The 20,303-nt window shown below is 37.1% G+C and overlaps 1 protein-coding gene across 1 annotated transcript in view; it reads right to left on the bottom strand.

Moving 5' to 3' along the window:
- The window catches only part of MTA3 (metastasis associated 1 family, member 3), a 179,162-nt gene that overhangs the window by 119,052 nt on the left and 39,807 nt on the right, over window positions 1–20,303 (bottom strand). Inside the window, exons 3-4 of the mRNA XM_009325345.1 lie at window positions 18,684–18,749; window positions 16,707–16,800 (exon numbers count right to left, since the gene is read on the bottom strand). Of these exons, the coding sequence (XP_009323620.1) occupies window positions 16,707–16,800; window positions 18,684–18,749 (160 nt within the window). The remainder of the gene's footprint in view (window positions 1–16,706; window positions 16,801–18,683; window positions 18,750–20,303) is intronic.

Raw genomic sequence — 20,303 nt, 5'->3', positions numbered from 1 at the left:
AAACAACCTACAGACACTATCTCAAAATGAAGCCTGCCTGTATCCTCATGGCAACCACAGTTCTCTCCAAATGCAACACTTTTTTTTTTTTTATCATGCTACATTTATGTGTAGCTCATTCCACTTCTAATAGTTCTTTCCACAAAAGTGATAAAACAATACACTCTGATATAACCAACTTCTTCAAACCCAATTCCATATACTTTAAGTCTATCTTGCTGTAGAAACCCTAGTCACCTTCCTTGTTTTGACATGTTTTGTGAGGAGATAGAATAAGAAAGAAAAAAAAAAATGCAAACAAGACACCCCCAAGTCTCACCTAGCACCCCACAGCCTCACCTGACACATGTACAGGTTCAAGTCACACAAAAACTCAGTTCAGAATTACTCTGGCATCTATAACACTAACAACAAAAAAAGCTTAAAAAAAAAAATCTGTGCAAAGGCAAAGCATTCTTCTAATTAAGCAAGTCATTAAAGAAAAAAATAGAAATTAATGTTCAAAGGTTTGTTTCAAGCAATTAATAGCTATGACTGTTTATTACAGTAAGCGACCATTACAAGCTACATTTGTATTTCAAAGTTCAAGCATTAATATTCCTTCTTAAAATACCAAGACATGCCAGTAGTTGCTTTATTGTTTTGTTTGGTTGTTTGTTGTTTTTTCTTAAATAAATGTACTGCTTATAGTATTCTGCAGGTCCAAAGTTCTCAGTTAGCTATTTATTTCTACTCTCCCTCCTGAAAAATATCAAAGCAAAGTAATCTTGTGTTATAACCATCTGAAAAGAGCTGACAAAAAGCAGTCCATTAGAAAGCAATTTAGGCATCCAAACACAGGTGTCTGGGGCCATTTTAGACTGACGTATCCAAAACATCTGACTGCGGATATGGCACAAAACCCAGGAGAATATGTGCCATTTTAAAGTGCCTGCAGGGAGCAAGAGATGATATTCCAGAGAGTTTAAAATGGCTTTAGACACCTATGCTCAAGTATCTTAACAGCTCCCTCAGAGTAAGAATTTAAATTAAAAGATAATTTTAAAAAAAACAAAAACTTTAATCATATATTTATTGTACTAATCTTACATAAGCCAAGAAAGTGTTGATCCAAGAGCCTGAAGCTGAAATTACATCTCTTACACACAGCTCTTAAAACACTCCAAACCTAAACATGAAACAATGTAACTTTTTCTGTTGTATATTTAGAAATAAAACATACCTGTTTTACTCATGATGATCTGACAAGCTCAGCAAGTAGAACAAACCATGGCCAGACACAGAACAGTTCCGCTCTTAATACAACATGATTTATCACCAGGATAATTTTACAATTTTCTTCTTCAGCATTATAATATAAAACCAATGCGAATAGTAGGATTACCTTTTAGTAAAACAAGTAATAGTTTACCCCAATAGTAACACAAATCTGTTCCAGGGAAGGAAAGACTGGATAGCATAAAGAAGTGAGAAAACTAAATTTGCTTGATGACAAATAGAAATACAAAACCAATTTGCTTGATGGCAATACAAAGAATTCTGCATCCGAACAAGCCTTTAGATAGCTGCTTTCAAACCAGGTTTTGGCACAGATCAGGCCTTAACACCTGTTAGAAATGGTGAAGAACTTCCAGTACTTTCAGAGATCTCTTCACCTTTTTGACTCAGATTTGCAGCACATGCGAAATTTAATTTGCCATCCAAGGACAGATTATTCCTGTCAAAAGGAGTGAAATGGAAGGTACCTATAGGAAATCATAAAGCAGCATTAGGCTAAGCACATTTTCAGCACTCAGGAAGAGAAATAAAGCAATGGCTCAGAGCGAGAAAATATTTTAATGGAGCAATATGGTAATGACATACACAGGTCTCATTGTTCCAAGATGAGAGAGAAAACAAAATTCAATTTAAAATTGTTCCGCTTAAAAATATTTATAAAAGTCTTAGGTATGACTACAAAGATGAGTACAATCAGTTTTTGAAAATGACATAATCCCCTTTAGGCCTTGGGCAAAGTTTAAGATAATGCTGTTTCGTAGTACTTTTCCTGGTTTACAAGAAAAATTTCATTATTTAAAGGAAAAATCCTGGAGAGCAAAAGCAGGCATCTCCAGTGAGCTTTTAAAGCTTTAGGTCTATTATTATACATGGGCTTTCCAATCAGCAATTGTAAATACTTACTTTGATCCTGAAAACCAGAGTGATCTGGTGATACTTTCAGTGGCAGTGCTGCAGTCTTACCCCTTCCCTTTTTGCCTCTGATGTAAATAAGACTTAACTGACTCAATCAAGCAATGGATACCGGGAGGAAACTGTAATCCTCACTCATTTTACATATGCACAACCACTTTTAAAAACATCATGAACTCTTTTTTATTCTCCTCTTCCATTTAATTTGTGGGATTCACTGTTAGAAATTGGTGCTGCTAGTGAGAGTGAGAAGAGACAACTGTCCATGCCACATAAACTTTGTATACAGTGTCTTTGTTTATAGTTAAGTAATGTGATGACTCAAGCTTGCCACCAGGAAGAAGTGCTTGTTTTTACAACTAAAATCAAAATAAACTGAGGGCAAGTCTTGAGGGCAAGTCTCTAGAAACACAATACATCCATTTAATAGAAAATGGTTTAAAAATAACTAAAAAAAAAATCCTGAAAGACACTTAAAGGTTTAAATGCGACTCAAACCACTCTATAGTTAACCATCAGCTAGCAAACAAGTTCAATTCCTCTAACATATTACTCTTCCTTAAGTCAAAATAACCCACCATGTGCTCCCCTCGTCTACTGCAACAGAAAGAGAGAGAGATTAGTTTACACACTGAAAGCTATCTTCATGGAGGAGGAGTAAATCTTTAGCTTTAAAAGGAAGAAGAAAGTTCTCCCTCTATTGCCACCAAACCGCTGACTGTTATTTTCAGCTAGAGGTTGGCTGATCACAGAACCATGGAAACACAGAGTAATTCAGGCTGGAAGGGGCCTCAGGAGGTCTCTAGTACAAACTCCTCCTCAAAGTAGGCTCAGCTGTGAGATCAGCCTAGGTTACTCCACATTTTATTCAGTTGGGTCTTGAAAACCTCTGAGGACAGAGACCACCTAACCTCTCCAGCAACCCAATCATGGTGAAAAAGCTCTTTTTTATATCTAATCTGAAGCACTCCCGTTTCAATTTAGTCACTGCAAAGAGTACAACTCCATCTTCTCTATAACCTCCCCATAGGCACTGGGAGTCCACCTCTTCTCCAAGCTGAACAGGCTCAATTCCCACAGTCTCTCCCAACAGGGCAAGTGCCCATCATGGTGGACTCTGCTGAACTTGCTCCAATTTATCAGCAACTTTCCTGTATCGGGGGCCTAAAACTGGATGCAGTACCTAGATGTGACGCAACAAGTGCTGAATCATCAGGAGGGGTAATCACTTGCCTCAATCTACTGGCTATGCACATGGTGATGCAGTCCAGGATGCTGTTGACCCACTTTGTTGCCACGGAGTTGCTGCCTGCCAGCACCCCCAGGGCCATTCCCGCAGAGCTGCTCCCCAAGCCCCTCTATCCTCAGCCTGTATCCCTGCCAGGGGCTCTTCCTTCCCAGGTGCAAGACTTGGCATTTGTCCCTGCTGAATATCTTCAGGTTCTCAACAGGCCATTCCTCTGCTTTCTAGGAATCCCTGACTACCAGCTCTTCCCTCAAGTGTATCACCTGGTCATCTCCACCAGTGTGGTGTCACCTGCGAACATGATGGGAGTGCACCACATCGCCTGCTCCAGTCACTGATAAAGACAGGTCCCCGTATAGACTCCTGTGGGACTCCACACACAGTATGAACCCTTAACCACCACCCTCTGACTCAGGCCATGCCATTAGTTTTTTTATTCACCTAGTTGTCCCTTAATCCAGATCAATTCCAATTCCTTGGCCTGGTGTGCCTACCAAAAATGCTAGTGCTGGGTCAAAAGAAAAAAGCAGGAATAAGAGACTTAAACTGGGAAGACATGGGAAAAAACAAGACCACTCCTCTCAACAGCAGCATGGACCGATGCTGAGTTAAATCAGCAGTGTAACCAAAAACTGAGGTGCATTAACTTCCTACCTCTTAAACTTAATTGCTTCGAATTTTGAAACCATACCTCAGCTTAGCTGCATCCGGCTTATACAAGCTTAGATGGAGAGATTTAAATCACTACCACAATTTGTGGAGTTACAGCAGTTTCACTAAGTTTGCTAAAATACCTTTAAAATTATATTAGATCAGTGTAAATTTCAGTTCAAAGAATGCCACTAAGCCTTACTTTCAGAACAGTTTCTAAACTTTTTTCCTTTCCTGTACGCCTTTTTCTTCCATGCTCAGCCCAAAAACTATATACATCATAGGTATCACCAAGACATTTTAAAACCTACAGATAAAAAGCTGAGAATGCTGAACAGCAGCCAGTTTACCACACACATCAAAGGAAAGACGGCTGTGCGTAAGTCTCTTTTAAGCTTAGGTGGTTGTGGCAAAAACATCAAATGCGCATTTGGCAGTTAGATGCTACAGCAGTAAGAATTATAAATATAGATTTTGGGGGAGAGGAAGTAAATCTATTTACTGCCAAAATGAGTACAAAAGATAAACATTAAGTCTAACCATCTGAACAACTCTATTCAGACTGTGAATGAAGAGCTCTCTTAGGTGAGCAGTTGGCCAATTTGCTCATCTGCGTGAGGCTCCTTGCCACATGTTGTGTTGTACTTAGTTGTGATATTTAACCCCCTAGTGCTGTAGTAAAGCAGTTTAATCAACTTTGTGAGCTAGACTATACATAGTTATACTGTCAATTTGACTGAGAAAGTGTTTACCAAAGCTGAATTAATTAGCTTTACTTATGCCACGTCTGTTAGTACAATGTTCAGATGGCTGTTAGAATATATAACATCAATTTGATATTTGCTGTTACTGTCAGATAGGATTAGAAATCTAAAGCACAATTTGCATGGATTCTGAGTCATTTCGATAGCATATTACTACCTAAAGTGTGAATCTGAGCAATTCTGCAGGTAGGAAAAAAAGACTGATCGGTTGTGTTTACAGGGAACAGGTGTACTTTTAATTCCTATTGGATAGCACAGATATACACGTGGCCTCTAAAGGGGTTATCCAGTTTTCTTACACAATTATCTAGGTGATCCTCTGTCCTGACATCCTCCCACACTACCTCATCATTATTTTTCTGAAGGAGGTCACAAAACAAAGAAATAATTACACTGCACAACCATTAAGAACTAATATGCCACACCTACTCTCCAATAATAAAAATTATTTCTAAAATAATGCAAAAGGTTTTTTTGAGTACTTCCAAGTAGCATGTTACAATAATAACAATTCCCAGAACGACAGTCAGTTATAAGCAACTGGGTAACTATCTCATGTTTTTCATAGGCCTGTAGCAAAAATATTTAATTAAAACTATCACAGTTTTCATTACCAGAAAACTCCACCTTCCAAAACTTGATGGGCAGGTTTTTTGGACAGCTGGTTTTGGAGATTTTTGAGAGCAAGGAGCTCATGGGTGGAAGGCAGAGAAGGATTACCTTCATAAGTAGTATGAATCACGACGTGCTACATTAATAAAGATATCCTAATAAATTGTGACATGAATAAATGCCAGAGTAAGCACACTAGTTTTTTTAACCCTATTATTCAGCACTGGAAACTATAGTTTATGACAACACCAAGAACAGAAAGGTCCCACAGAAGCATGAAAACAATGACATGCAGGCAATGGTGAAGGAGCTGGCAATCCTGTATCATAAATCTAAACTAGATTTTTCCCCTCTCTCTCCCCCTTACCTGGTTTCTGTCTCACTTATTCAAATGCAAACTCTTCCAAATGAGAAAATACCCTGTTACAGGGCTCAATATGTGTTTGGTCATGTGTACACCTGTATGAACTGTAGCAACCTGTTGCAGCATGTGTGGAGCAAGCGTCCTGCACAGTATTTCTTTAAGCAGCTTGTTAGTAGCAGCAAGCAGCAGACTCAAAACTGTGCCACGGACACAGCTATCTGCAATATGATGAATATTTTCAACCTCCAATTACTGGTATCAAGCTCATCAGCTGAATCAGAAGCCAAACAGTAATTTTTCCACAGTATAAATACATTTAGAGCTGTGGTGGGAAAGAAAGTGGAAAGTTTTAGTTCTACCCTCAAATCCAGGCTGGCAGACCACCCACAGAGCAGAAGTGTACATGGGGAATCTGACACTGCCCAAGAAACCGTTTTTTAAATCTATCATCTGGCTCAAGAAATACAAAAGCTATCTGCAACAATGCCATGTAACCTGCATGAATAATTATTAGACCTGATTTTGAGAAAAGGGAGATCTCTATCTTCCATTTTCACGAGACTGATGCTATTAACAACTTTTCCCATTGCTTGGATTTTCACCATTTCCATACAGACCTCCTGCTCATAAGATCTTGTTAAGACAAGATGGTCTTTCCTTTAGAAAGTTAACAAGTTGTATAGTTGCCTCTCCTTGACAAAATGCAGTGTAACTATTTAAAATTAAAAAAAAAAAAAAAAAAAAATCACGTAGAGAACTAAGGACACCAAAAATCTCTTACGTTTTCTGTAAGACCCCAGAGTCCACATTTAAGATCTATGTTGGCATTTTCTTTCATTGTGTGACAATGATAACCACAGAGTTTCAGAGACCTAAACTGCTTTTCTAACATACAATTCACATCCTCAATAGCAGGTGAACAGCTTTTCAAAATTTCTTGGCAGAGACGAAAAGGCACAGATTGTGCAAGCACTCTTCTACCCCTACTCAGAATGGCATATGATTCTGCTTATAAAACACAATTTATCTTCTACAGTCATCTCCTTCCAAAAGGGCTGAATTTTGTTTGATTTTTTTCAGGGAGGAAAGAAGTAGTAGAAAAAAAAAGAAAGAAAAGGATTTGTATATCCTGTTCCTGAGTAAACTTAACCAAGACACATTAAAACTCTATGCGCAGGATTTTAAAATGAGAAGAATGTTATCCAAGATAACGTCTGCTCGATGCCTGCATGGTAGGAAAGCTTTTCTGTTTATAGACCTGACGAGACAAGCAGGAAGAGGAGTTCATTCACTCTGACGGTCTGTGTGAGACTTAAAAGTTCATTTTTTTCCATCTTCAGCTATGCTAGAGATTTATCTTCTAGAGTATATTATTTCCTTGATGCATGTACAGAGATCTTAAGATTCTAATTAACGGGAACAATACATATGAACTGAGAAAAGTATAAAAAGATATGAATATATGTATCACTTTAAATTATTAAATCCTTTTGATTTATTAATTCTGATGCCGGTGGGAAAAAAACAAACAAACCAACCAGCGTAAGAATAAACATCGCATTGTATTAACTAGTCAAATCTTTAATACATATGCCATTTTTGTCATTTTTTTAAAATAAATGGAAATAAAGGCCAAGTAAACCAATGGAGTTTTTTTTCTTCTCTCAGTACTTTGTTTTGTAGGCATCACATTCAAATACCGTGTTTGTTATAGTATCAAGTAAAACATAAAAAAATCGTAATTTATTCACCTCATACATGTTGAATGTTCAGTATTCTGAACCTGGTTTTTTTTTCCTATTAAGAAAAAAATTAAAACCAAAAAAAGGGAAGAGCATTATGAAAGTATATGAAGCTAGTCACCCTTTGAAGGCAAAAATAAATATAAAAGCTGTCCATACATCAAAGCCCTTTTTCTTGTATGATACTTGGCAACTGAGCCCTTGGCCCCTTGAGGCCCTTCTGAGAATAATAGCATCAGGATTTCACTCCTGACAGCAGCATCAGTCAAAGAATCTGGCCTAAAGGAACTGTCACACAGCAAAGGGCCACAGTACCCTGTAGGACTAGGCTACAGGTCACTGACCCTGCCAACACTAAAAATTTCTGCACTGGTTTAAGCCAAAACAAGGCTGCACTTTTAATACAGGAAACTGAAACATGACTTTCTTCAGCATTGCATATCACTGTCACAATCCTTCAGAGAAACAAGAACAGACAAATGAAAATTTAAGTCTACCACTCAGTGTATTAAAAATGGGAAGACTGCTAATTTAGTTGTGCTGGTTTTTGACAGATGCTTAACCTGTTGTACAAGTAGAAAACGCACATGTACTTACATACCCTCTGAATGTATGCCTACATAGTGCTCTATGCATAGCACAGCAACTATGCAATCTGCACAGAGAAGACATCTTATGTACCATGAAAAATCTGCAAACAAGTTTTGGCTTCCGACAGTGGGTGACAGTCAAAATGAACTGCTCCCCAAAGTATTTTAGGAATTTGATAATGTAGAACAGGCTTTTACTAAAAAAATTTGCACTTTTTACCACTCAAACTTCTTTTGTTCATGGCAGTGACGTATTCTACGTTAATACAAAACATCGCTCTGCAAGGATCCTTGCAGAAACACTTGTATAGCACATCAAAATCAGAATCAAAACCAGGTTCACACTACAAGTCTTCCCTTGCTCACGTAGGGTTACAAACAGTAGCTGGGGGGGGGGGGAAGTGTTGATCAAACAGAAAAATCACATCTCCAAATAGCACAGCCATTCCAGCCACCCACTCTGCTACTCCATGTAGTTCAGGGCATGTCAAACTCAACGTACACGGTAACTTTGAGCCCATATCCTGTTATTTGTGCAGGCTACATTTAACAGAAAGAGCGTTTACAGGCAAACCACAGAAGTACTTTACATATTAATCTTATCTGCTACTTCTACTTTTTCCATAATACCTCATGCCATATATAATCAGCACTGCATGAATCAGCTTGGGTAGGAAGCACTACATTCATTCTCACACAGTGCTTTGCCCAAGCTAATAAGCTCCCTCTCTATCATCACGTGTGAAGTTACAGGCATGCATGGGTATTACTGAGGACAACTATTGCAGACTTCACTCCACTGCATGATATAGACATTCAAGAATTACTGCTGGTAAGCCTTTAAACCATCAGGCCTGATCCCCGATTCATACACTTAACTGCCACTGCATGATGGGAAAAAAGTCCTTCTATATTAATAGTGAGTTTACATCATTCAGACTTGTAAACGATATAACCTACTGATTCAGTTAGACTATCAGAGAACTCTCTGAAGATGTAAAATGCATCTCTAATTGAAGCTTTACAGATAGAGATAACCTAGCAATGTTTTTGTAGACTACAATTTATGCCTCAGGTGCATTGGTACAGTGTGGGCGCACTGGGGAGAAAGTGGTAAGAGCCACTTAAAATTAGGAGCCAAGGGGAAAAAAAAAAAAAAAAAAAAAAAGAACCATCTGAGATTATGGAAATCTAGGAGGTGTGAAACACCCTATTTATCTTCATGAGACAAAAAATTATGATCAGTAATATCAACTTAAATGTTACCAGTGTTTCGGAGGTCATCAAGAAAACAGCATATAACCATTGGCCTGCACAACTAACAAACATTAAGGAGGCAAGAAAAAGTTAGCAGCTGAGAGATGACAGTTTGTTTTCCACAAATCAGAAGAAATCCAGAACAAGAAGTACGGTAATACTGATGCACGTATTTAAACTTGACCATGGAGAAATGAATCCTAAGGAACACAGGGGAACAGGGAACGTACAATGCCTTGGCAGTTTCCTGTGTCTCCTGTCTCCTTCCAACAACTCAAATGTGAAGAATTCATTCTGTGAGTAGAGCTCAAAAAAGCGCCACCTTCTTTAGTACCCCACTGAGTCCCTCCCTACTGAGGAAACATACTAAAAAAATTATTTCAGTAATTAATAAAAATATTAATTTCAGATATCTATTAAACAGTTTTAAGCATAAATATGAACTAGTATTTTGCAGCTTTCCACTCTCCACGGCAAACTCACTGAGTTAATCCAGATCTTGGTTTTAGTTTGTTTTTACATTCACAGAGATAGGCAGCAACGTGTTCAAGCCTTTTAAATGACGTGTTCAGAAAATAAGATTTTTGAATTTGGAAAAAAAAAAATCTAGGTATGGCTACCCAAAATTATAAATTTGTTCTCAAGAGACCAAAAGATGAAGCTAGCAGCTACTAGCTAGTTTTCTAGTTCATGGAAAAATTCAGATGTAGTCATAGAAACTAACTGTGTAGAGTGGACAATATTTTTACATGTGCAAAATCCTACATACCCAAACACAGATCACATATACTCAGGTGAAAAAGATGTATTTATGCAAGTTTTCCATCAGAGCTAAGAACTAAAATTAGGAACTTAGTTGGAAATCCATTCACTCCATTAAGAGAAGATCATTAACATTCACAATCTAACAAGACATTCTGCACCAAAGAAAGAATCTGAACGGCCACAGCAGTTAATAATTCCACAAGATACTTAGAGCTGACAGTAAACTTTTTAATGAGACAATATACACTACAGTTAACTACCAATTCTAAAATGTCATTCACAAAAAAGAAGACTCAGATATTGTCAGAAGCAAAAAGCTCCTCATTACTGCTTCTTTATTGCTTTTATGTTGTGTTTTTGCGGGGGGGGGGGGGGGGGGAATTCACAAGTATGCAGTTCTTGCAGAAAAATCAAATGAACAAAACACATAATTTATGAGACTATCCAAAGCGCCCTTGAAAAGGGTAATTGGGAGCCTTGAGACAAGTTTCTCCTTGGCGACAAGGGTGTAATTTGGGCAAGGCTTGCTCTATTTCAGCAAGTTCTGAATTTTTTCCTCCCTCTCCAAATAAATTACAACTGAAGGCATTCTCTTGGGTAAATTAAGGAAAACTTCATGTTCCCTTGCCTCGGAAGATCAAAAAGGTCATGTCTTCCTCACAAAAAAACCCCTATTCCTCAAGCTCATTTTCAATGAAAGTGATAGTTACACTAATATAAAAATACCTTAGCATAAAAGCTACTCCGCCACTGATTAAAGAATTTGTTATCTGTATCATCCTTAAAAGGTCCTCCTAGGGAGTGTCTCACCCACATCACAGACTTCAGGATACCCAGAAGCAACACAACATACTTGAATTTGCTAGTGCTTAGTTTAGATGTCTCTATTAGCTGACTGTAAATAAGTGTAACATGTAAAATTCCCATCTCGAGCAAAAGAGCCATTGGAACTCATTCTCCTAAACTTTCCTGGCTCACTATATTTGTTTTTGTCTCTGTTCACCACCCCATCTTCAAAGCAAATCCAAGAGTCTTCTAATGGCTTGCTCACAGACACGGAGCTCTGAAAGACTTGTCTTTTCCTCAAAGAAAAGAGGGTAGATACGTGAGGTCAAAAATCATTTTCTCCTAATTCTTCAGTACTCACAGGGGGACAGATGGACACACACACACACACACACACACGACACTAAACTGCAAACAAACACTAGTTTATATTTACAGAAGCCTTGAGATTAAGAAGGTAGTATCTCACTGAACCAGTTACACAAGTCTGCTCACCCACTCCTCAGGCAGCCAAGCCGCCTTCTTCCTTATAAATGCTCCAAGAGATTCTCCTATCTTTGGTTCCCCACTCCTTAGCTCCTTTCCCTCCTATCTAACATCCAAAAAAATGGTATCCTTCATCACAAGGTAATATCAACCGCTTTGTTTTCTTAACAACAAGCAAGAAGGAGGCCTTCTCACCTAGTGCAACTAAAACAGGAACCATAACCTGACAGAAAACCTTCCAAAAGCCACGAAATTCCATGGAAGAGCCAGTTAGACATACTGTTAGAGACAAATCACTTGAACTCTTGAGCTCTAAAGATTTCTTTTTTTTTTTGCACTCATGTGACCATAAATAACACCCAAAGGGTTTTGTTTCTGTTTTATTCGTAACAAGACCAATGCAATACAGCGATCTTCTCATTCAAAGGACCACCCGTTAAACAGGCAGCTCTCTAAACTTCAATTGCCTTGAAAGAGTAACCAAGAACTCTCTTTGCCTCTGAGCATCCTTTCCTGTAGGATAGATGCCAGTCTCTACTAGCACTACCAGTAGAGCGAATAAACTGTCTTAACTTATTCCCTGGAAGTTGTATGGAGGATGTAACAATATAAGCATTCACCACGACAAAAAAAAAAAGTATGAATTATTTCAATATTTAGAATTATGAAGGTGAAGAAAATGGAAGAATTAGCATTTGTCTCTCACATTGATTTGGCCAAAGGTGCTTCTAACTAAACACAGGCTGTGGAGACAACAGGTATTCAAGGGAACTAATGGGAGAAAAAAAGCAAATTTAAGGTTTCAAATAAAATCTCCAGTCAAAAGATACTTTTTATGCTAAGACATTACATGATTTGAACTAAGTAACATGAAAAGTCTCTCATATTAAAGTGATTTTTTAAGAAAAGGGACTGTGATTAAATGAACATTATATCCTTTCTGAATAACAGCTTTTTAATTTGACATACAAGAACTACTATGATGAAAAAGGACCACACAAAAAAAAAAAAACCACCAAGTTTTTAGCTGTGTTATCATCTGATTGGACAAAAATAACCCAGTAATACTAGATTCAAAACTGTTCAACAGGAGTCCCTAGATCACTAGCAGGACTCTTCCTTTCTTCCTAGAAATCTATCGTGTACAAAAAGTCTGTAGCAGAAACACCATTTTGCAAAGCAATGTGACACGCAACATGACTGTTCAAGAGCCGAAGGCTAAGAAAAGTCCTAAAAAAAGTCCAACTATGAGAACTAAAGCCAGTAAGTGATCTCTACAAAAAGCAATTGAGATTGAAAAATGGAGATTTGGACTACAGCTTCTGTAATCTAGAAAAATCTTAGCTTTACCTTTGACCTCTCAGTCATTGAAACCAATACGCCTCAGATTTTTTTTTTTTTTTAAATTGACTCTCATCTCATTCACAAGAGCATCAATTTTGTTAATGAGAAAAAAATACGCAGTGCGTGGGCTTTATCATAGGCCCAGAAAACTTCTGGGCATTTAGTCAGGAGCTCAACACACCTAAGTCAAAGCAAGCTCTCTTAATAAATCAGAAGACAAAGGCCTCTGACAACAGGAATTCTTTTTATATCTTCCCCAGGCAAAAGCTGTTTGAGGAGTTGCAATAAGAAAATAACTTCAGACATATTATTACATGACAGCACATGACCAGATAAAGAATTTGAAATGTAAAGAACTGTAAAAAAATGGCATCATGAAGCTGAGTAGGGTGGCTTGAGTACAAGAAAATAATAGTGCATAAATCTATTACGAAGGAAATACAGAAGTTGAGCCCGTCACTGGAACCCAAATCCAGTGCTGGTACAGAGCTAGTATAGTCCCCCCTCCCCAGCTATTATAAAGTATTTACATCAACTCCACTTTAGATAAAGGATCATCTAAGTTTTATAGATCCAGCTACAGTTGGCAATTTCTCTTTCAATCACACCACTTGGTTAGAAAACGTTTCTACGCCACCCCTTTATGTTTGCTTCACCCATTTTAACGAGCTGTGTGTTTTTGTCCCAGCTCTCCAAGTTCATTTGCTTATGTACTTCAGCCATCTGTTGCAAAAGCTCTTGTACTGCCTGCTGTCTTCTATTCACCTCTTTTCCCCATAAAGTAAGCCTTACTCGCTGCACGAAGAAGAGAATGACCCCCTCGCAGTGACCCTGCTACAACCTAAGAGCTGGTGGGTGCTACACTCCAGCAGAACTCCCTCAGTTTAGGAGGCTGCATAGGATCAAGAAGCTGATCTTGGCCAGTATTTTGTTTTGGCTTTCAAGTTGGCCTTACCATACACTGTTTTATAGTAACAGAAATCAAAGAGGGGAAAAATGGAATGTCTTCAAGGGCCCTCAATACATTCAAACCCCCTGGATTTCAGTGGCTACAGTTAGCTAATAGAACTATTCCCAGATCTAGACTGACATCATACATGATGCTGATAGACAAATAAAAATGCTCTTTAATTAACTTCCACCAGAAACACCAGAGAAAAAACAGAGGAAATGCAATTTCCTCACAGATTAGTGTCAGATGCTTTGAAATAAAGGGAAGTCCCCTGTACCTGAGTATTTTAGAATGGCCTAAGGAAAATGTGATTTTTTCCCCCAAAATTTCTTTTTATATCCTGAACGTTTTTTTTAAGGAATCTTAAAAAACAAACAAAAAAACAACCAACCAAAAAAACCCAGCCTCAAAAACAGTGTATTGACTCTTTACCAGTGATAGTGTCACAGATCTACATCATTCCATTTTCCCCAAACATTCTTTAAAATTGATTTGAAACTTTTTCAAGTTATGGAAAATTTGTTCTTAAAGTTCCAAAATATTTTCTTAAGGAGCTATTTTCTTCTCTTATTAAATGGGACCATACCTACATCACAAAATGCAACCTTCAGAAATTGAAGTGTCACCCAAAAAAACCCAATCCCCACCTGCCAAAAATCTTCAAAAGTGCATTACTCAGGACAGTTTTCTCTATAAGAAAAAAAAATATTTGCTAGCAATATAAAATGCATTAGAAAAGATCAAGCAGATCTTATACTTTAAAGACTTCTCTAGACATGTAACACTGAAGTCATCAGTGACTGAACTAGAATTTCCATTCCGTAAGAAACTCATATCTTTTAGCATTTATTTTATAACAAACCAGGTAGAAGTGTTGAAGCACCAACATGTTTATCTATATAAAACATTCAATTCATAAATATACAAATATTTTGTTCATATATGTCATTTTTAAACAGAACACTGTGGTATTCCAGAATCAAAATATTTAAACTGATTTGACATTTAACTGCATCTGCTGTATGAGCTGTACGAAGATCCAGGCAAGCAATCCTTCACTATGTGCTGTCCTCTGTAACTGTAATATATACCTCGTAAGATAACTTAGCTGTACAGATTCCACAGATTGGTCAGAAAGAAAACATTATGTACAGAGAAAACATCCACAGAGAAATCTAATTCATAAGAACGATGGGTTAGAAGACTTACAACCTGTGAGACAGAGGCATTCTAAAGATGCTTGTTGAATCAGCTGGAAATTACATTTCTATTTTCTCACTAGAAAACAGCAAGAGAATCTCAATAGAGAAAATGTGGTGGAAGATTCCATGGTACTTCCACTGACACCAACAAACCCCTAGTATGCTATAGTGGAAGAGCGACAGACCGTCAACAAGTTCTTTATATCAAAGTGCTGACAAAATGGCAATCTAAAACTCACAAAGGAAATATAAAAACCTTATTCACTTTTCCAGACTGAATGATGTCCACAGAACTAACGCACCATTTTCTAAAAAATAAGCCAACCAAAAAAGATTTACAAAGATTCACATTTTAAAAATCAAATGAAAAAATTTGTATTTCCAGTAAAATTATCATCCTTTTCATCCTTTCCTGCCCCTTCCATTAGAAAAGAAAAACAAAAAAAATGTGCTGGAAAGCTTAGTGAAGCTCACTACAAGTTCTATGTTTCTATGCATTTCATGTGGAAGAACTCAAAAGACTATAATGATTCTGGGGGCAGACTACCATAAAATAGGTCACCAATAATTATAAAGTGTACCTAACTAAATTAGAAAAACATTTAAACAAATCATCCCCTTAGAACATAAGCAAGATGTATCTTCCTTCTTTAAAAAAACAAGCTAGTATTTCACACTATGTACTCAAATCACCTCCACTTCTCTATGACCAATGAAAGAATAAAACAAAAGCCAGCTGTTTCTCTTCACTAAAGGTACTTGTATGAGTAAAATTATCAGAATTTGACATTAAACAAACTGTAAGCAATTTTTTAAGCACCTAATTATTCCATCATGTATCTGCACACAAAATATGGCATTAGGTAATGTCTTTGAAGAGATTCATCCCGATAAATTACAGAACAGAGACTTATAATCCCTATGTCACTTATTTACACACTAATTTTGAAAACTCAAATATCATTCATAATCAGAATGTTATTTAACAGTATATGGCAAGAAAGTTACCGGATGTTGACTTTTTTAACACTTCAGTTATTTACAAACATGAGCGCAATATTTTGCAAATAACTATTTTCTCAAACATCTCAGTTTTTTAGGTTCTGTTTTTGTCTTCAGAATTATATTTTTAATTATAAAGTTACGGGAAAATATGGTATTTCAGTTGTAGACCAAATGGCAGCCACCAAGAAAAGTTAAGTTCATGATGGAAATGGGACTTCTTCCCTATTACCACTTGTTGCTTTTCGGAAAAACCAATGAGATGACGCTTACCACTATTTTACTGATTAGTATCTACATTCATCATAAATGCACATAACAGCTATTTTACAATCTCCGGTGATTTTCAGCCTCCAACGATACATTTCATTCTTCACAGTAAGCAATATCTATTTACGTCTAAGTAAAAAAGTCAAATCAAATCCTCACGAATGCTCTTAAGCTTAAATCGACTTACACACAAGATTTACTTTTGATATAAAAAAAGAAATATAGATGTATCTTCCAGATGAAAAAAGGTATTATTTTTTTTCAGATGGAGACTTTCAATCACTTTAATACAGCTTAACTTAAGTCCCAGAAGCAACTACTAGGAGCAGGGCCAGTATCAGATAATGCTAAGCATATAACTAGATATTACTTAATGCCTAATATAAATATATATTCCTCATGCCAATGAAATGCAATTTTAAGTAGCTGAAGAAACTAACAGGCTGTGACAGAAAGAAAAAATGCCCTATACCATCTACTTACTAGCATGCTTATCTGCAAGCATTATAAGGCTGTTGGAAATATCTCTCCGCCTGTAAAAACACACCACTTTTGCTTCCACGTTTCCATTGGCAGTCTACAAAAGAAAGATAAATCAAGTCAGAATGTATCCTTCCTCAGCTGAGTAATACAAATTAAATGCCCTCTGCTTGCAATTTTCCCTTATATTAGTAGTTCTCACATGATCAGTCAGGCTGAAATCAACAGAATTGCTCAAATAAGTAAAAACTTCCTGACACAGGCCAGTATCAATTTCAGCTTAGATAACAGTACTGATTATAATTACATAGTCCTAAGAATTTATATATTTTTCAGCTGTTCAGAGACGTAACGCCAGTATTATGTTAACATAAGAATCCTTAAGAACTATTAGAAGCTTGTGAACATTCTTTGCAACCCAGCTTTACACAGAAATGTCTATTTCAAAGTACTCTGGCATTTTTTTCTGAATCATATTTAATATAACATGGTTTATTTGAAAATTCACTGCAGCTTGTAAGATAAAAGAGCTATTTAGTTCACAGTTGTTTTCATGACTCATTCCAGGGATCATGCACTTTAGCCTGATAATGTAAAGAATCTACTCAAATTAGTTCGTTACCTTGAGTTACTTATTTAAAACTCAAGATGTGGCACTGAAAAGTATCATGTTTTAATTAAATTTCTTACCAAAAAAAGAAAGCACCTTATCTCCAGTAAAATGATAACCAAAGCATTTCATTACATATTTGCATAACATCTCCATGTTTGCTCAATGCTTTTAACACATGAAAGCACATAATTCACAATTAAGATATCTGGACTATATCCTCAAAACTCTCTTTAAAAAAAAAAAAAATCAATACATGACTCTGCTCTACCATCCACAAGCAAGACTAAATTATAGCAATGCAGTTAAAAGGTAATAAACATTACATTCAGAACATGATTGCAATCACTTCAATTACTGTAAATAAGAAATATTCTTCTCCAATAAAAGTCCAAAATGATTTGCCATGCACAAGCTCAGTGGATGTTGTGTTGGATAGCACTAACAGGTAACGTGGTTGATGTCTGCTATGAAGTAGTGTTATGTTCCATTAATAAGAAAACCATTTGCAGGTCACCAATTTTTTAATTTACTTTCTAACCACAGGAAAAAAAAATCTTTATCATTATTTACATCACAATAGGCATTTTGATCATTAACTTTTGATATAACGTAACAGTAAGTTTTAATACTGCTTGATGGAATACTAAAAATACGCCACACTAAAAAAAAAAAAAAATCCCACACCATTCTTAGTAGTACAAGAATGAAGAAAAATAATCATGCTTTCCCCAAAATGACACTCTAAAAAGCCTCCGTTCTTTATAAAAATACACTCAGGATAAAGACAGAGAACACAGTCTCTATTTCTATTCAAGAGCCCGTCTTTCATTCACAGCTGCCAATAAGCAGAGTAATAAACAGGCACAGAAGCCACATATTCTGTTATTTGATCACTGCAAAGTCTCACTGATACCTACTAGCCCTTTACACATCTATCCAAAAGCAGACACATTACATGATGGCTATCATTCTAGACAGATTCACAGTGTCATCACCATATAGAGAACTAAATTAATTCATTTTCTCAAGCATTCATAGGATTGGTTTAGAAATTTTTACAGCAGAGTACTCCTGTTCACCAGGAATGATCAACTTGGTGTTTCCTTAGGTAACAGAGCAGAATTACAGGATATCACATAGCAAGATTTCAGTAACTGAAACATACACAAAATACATTAGCAAATCTCAAGAAAGTAAAAAAAAAAAAACCAAAACACAAAACACCCCCCCCCCCCCCAAAAAAAAAAAACCCCACCAGAAAATTCTACCACAATAGAAATCATATGCGATGGAAATCATTCTCAGTTTTTGGAAAGCACATTGACTGTTGTCAAAGGTTAAGCAAGAATCTTAAGATACTTGCGTACCTTGTTAAGTTCTTCAATTCTCCTAATGAGATACGGATTGCTGGAAGAATTTTCAAAATAAACATAATCTGCAATGAAAAAAGGAAAGATACTGAAATACCAAAAAATAATATGTAAAAGCATATCATTATTAGTGCAAAAATTTTCTTCTAAACCTGTAAGCTGTTAAAAAGCTGAGATTTCTTAGTAAATGTTAAGACAGTGAAGTATTTCTATGCTGAGATTTACTATAATTTGTTCCTAAATTCTGATTATAACTGCACTGCATGTGCTTTAACAATCATGCTGAAATAAAGTTAAATGCCTTGTGTTGGAGCTCACATTGTAATTCAGTAATCCACACACTTCATAAATCTTGATATAAAAGTGGCGGTTTCTCACAATTGATTAGGGATGATTTAAAAATTGAGCGCTTTACTGAGTTTCTATATCATGGAGATAAGTATTTCTGAAAGATATGCTACGTCATATTTATTATCAGGTGCTGCGGTAGTACAGTTGTCCAAATGAGTAACGTACATTTTATGATACTTGTTTTTGTTGTCATCTCTGTCCAGTAACATGCAAACTATATTAAGCAGTAACAGTCATGAGGTTAGCGAGGTTCTTCCTGGTCAAAATCTCCTACAGCATCATTAGTATGAAAATATTTTCATAGCGTATATGGAAGTTTACTTGTATCCTGAAAGCCACTCCCATGTAACATACAAGGGATTGACACGCAGCTCATTTCCTTCAGTAGTTTTCTCAAAGCTTGTTTTCATCAAATGAAGAAGTACCCGTCAAAGGCTAACCACATTTCACATTGGTTATTTGACTTCTGTACCATGCACCTTGCAAACTTTATTTAAAAAAATTGGGCGGGGGGACCACAATGACGTATAAAACTCTTCCACAGTGCTTTGACACTATGTTACAGTGAAACAGAGCTCAGGTAGCTCATTTAGCTCTAAAGAAAGAATACGATCTCTGGATATTGTTCACAATTGCTTATTAAGATTACAACGAAAAAAAAAGAGAATTGATGACCTAAGAAGCAAACCCTACCCAGATTTCAACAGCGCTGCTCGGAGGATTACTTTTATGAGTAAAGGCTGATGGGATTACAATCTAAATGCCCTAACGAAGGAGTATGCAGAGGGACGATTTGTGGCTGTATCAGCACATCTCAAAGCAGAAGCAGAAAGAGATTCAGAGTCACTACTATCACCTCTCATACCCTCGCACCTTCCCGCTCGCCTCAGGCTGTTGAGGAGACAAGCTATTTTTGAGCACCAAGTCCCGAAAACCTAACTTGAGCGGTGCACCTGAGCCACGGCGCTAGGAACACTGCCACGTTCACTCCGGAGGGGAGGGCAGCGGAAAGTTATCGGTGTCTATTTCGTCAGGCTGAGGGGTTGGAAGAGAAACGCTTGCCGTGTTTTTTACCGCGTAAGCGCCCCCCCTTCGCCCAGTGCCAAGCAGTCACGTATCAGCGTACTCCTCGGGGGTCACGTCGACAAGCAGGAAAGCTGACAGGAATCCCCCGGTTACGCAGACGGATTTATTATTTATCCCCGGGAGATGAAGGAAGGCGCGGAGAGACTCGGCCGTTAAAGGGAGGGAGCGGGGGCAGGGGAA

The sequence above is a fragment of the Pygoscelis adeliae genome, unplaced genomic scaffold (assembly GCF_000699105.1).
Source record: "Pygoscelis adeliae isolate BGI_AS28 unplaced genomic scaffold, ASM69910v1 Scaffold96, whole genome shotgun sequence".
In the NCBI taxonomy this organism is placed as follows: domain Eukaryota; kingdom Metazoa; phylum Chordata; class Aves; order Sphenisciformes; family Spheniscidae; genus Pygoscelis; species Pygoscelis adeliae.
Note: the sequence above shows the minus strand (reverse complement) of the source record. Positions and strands in the feature narration are given on the sequence as shown.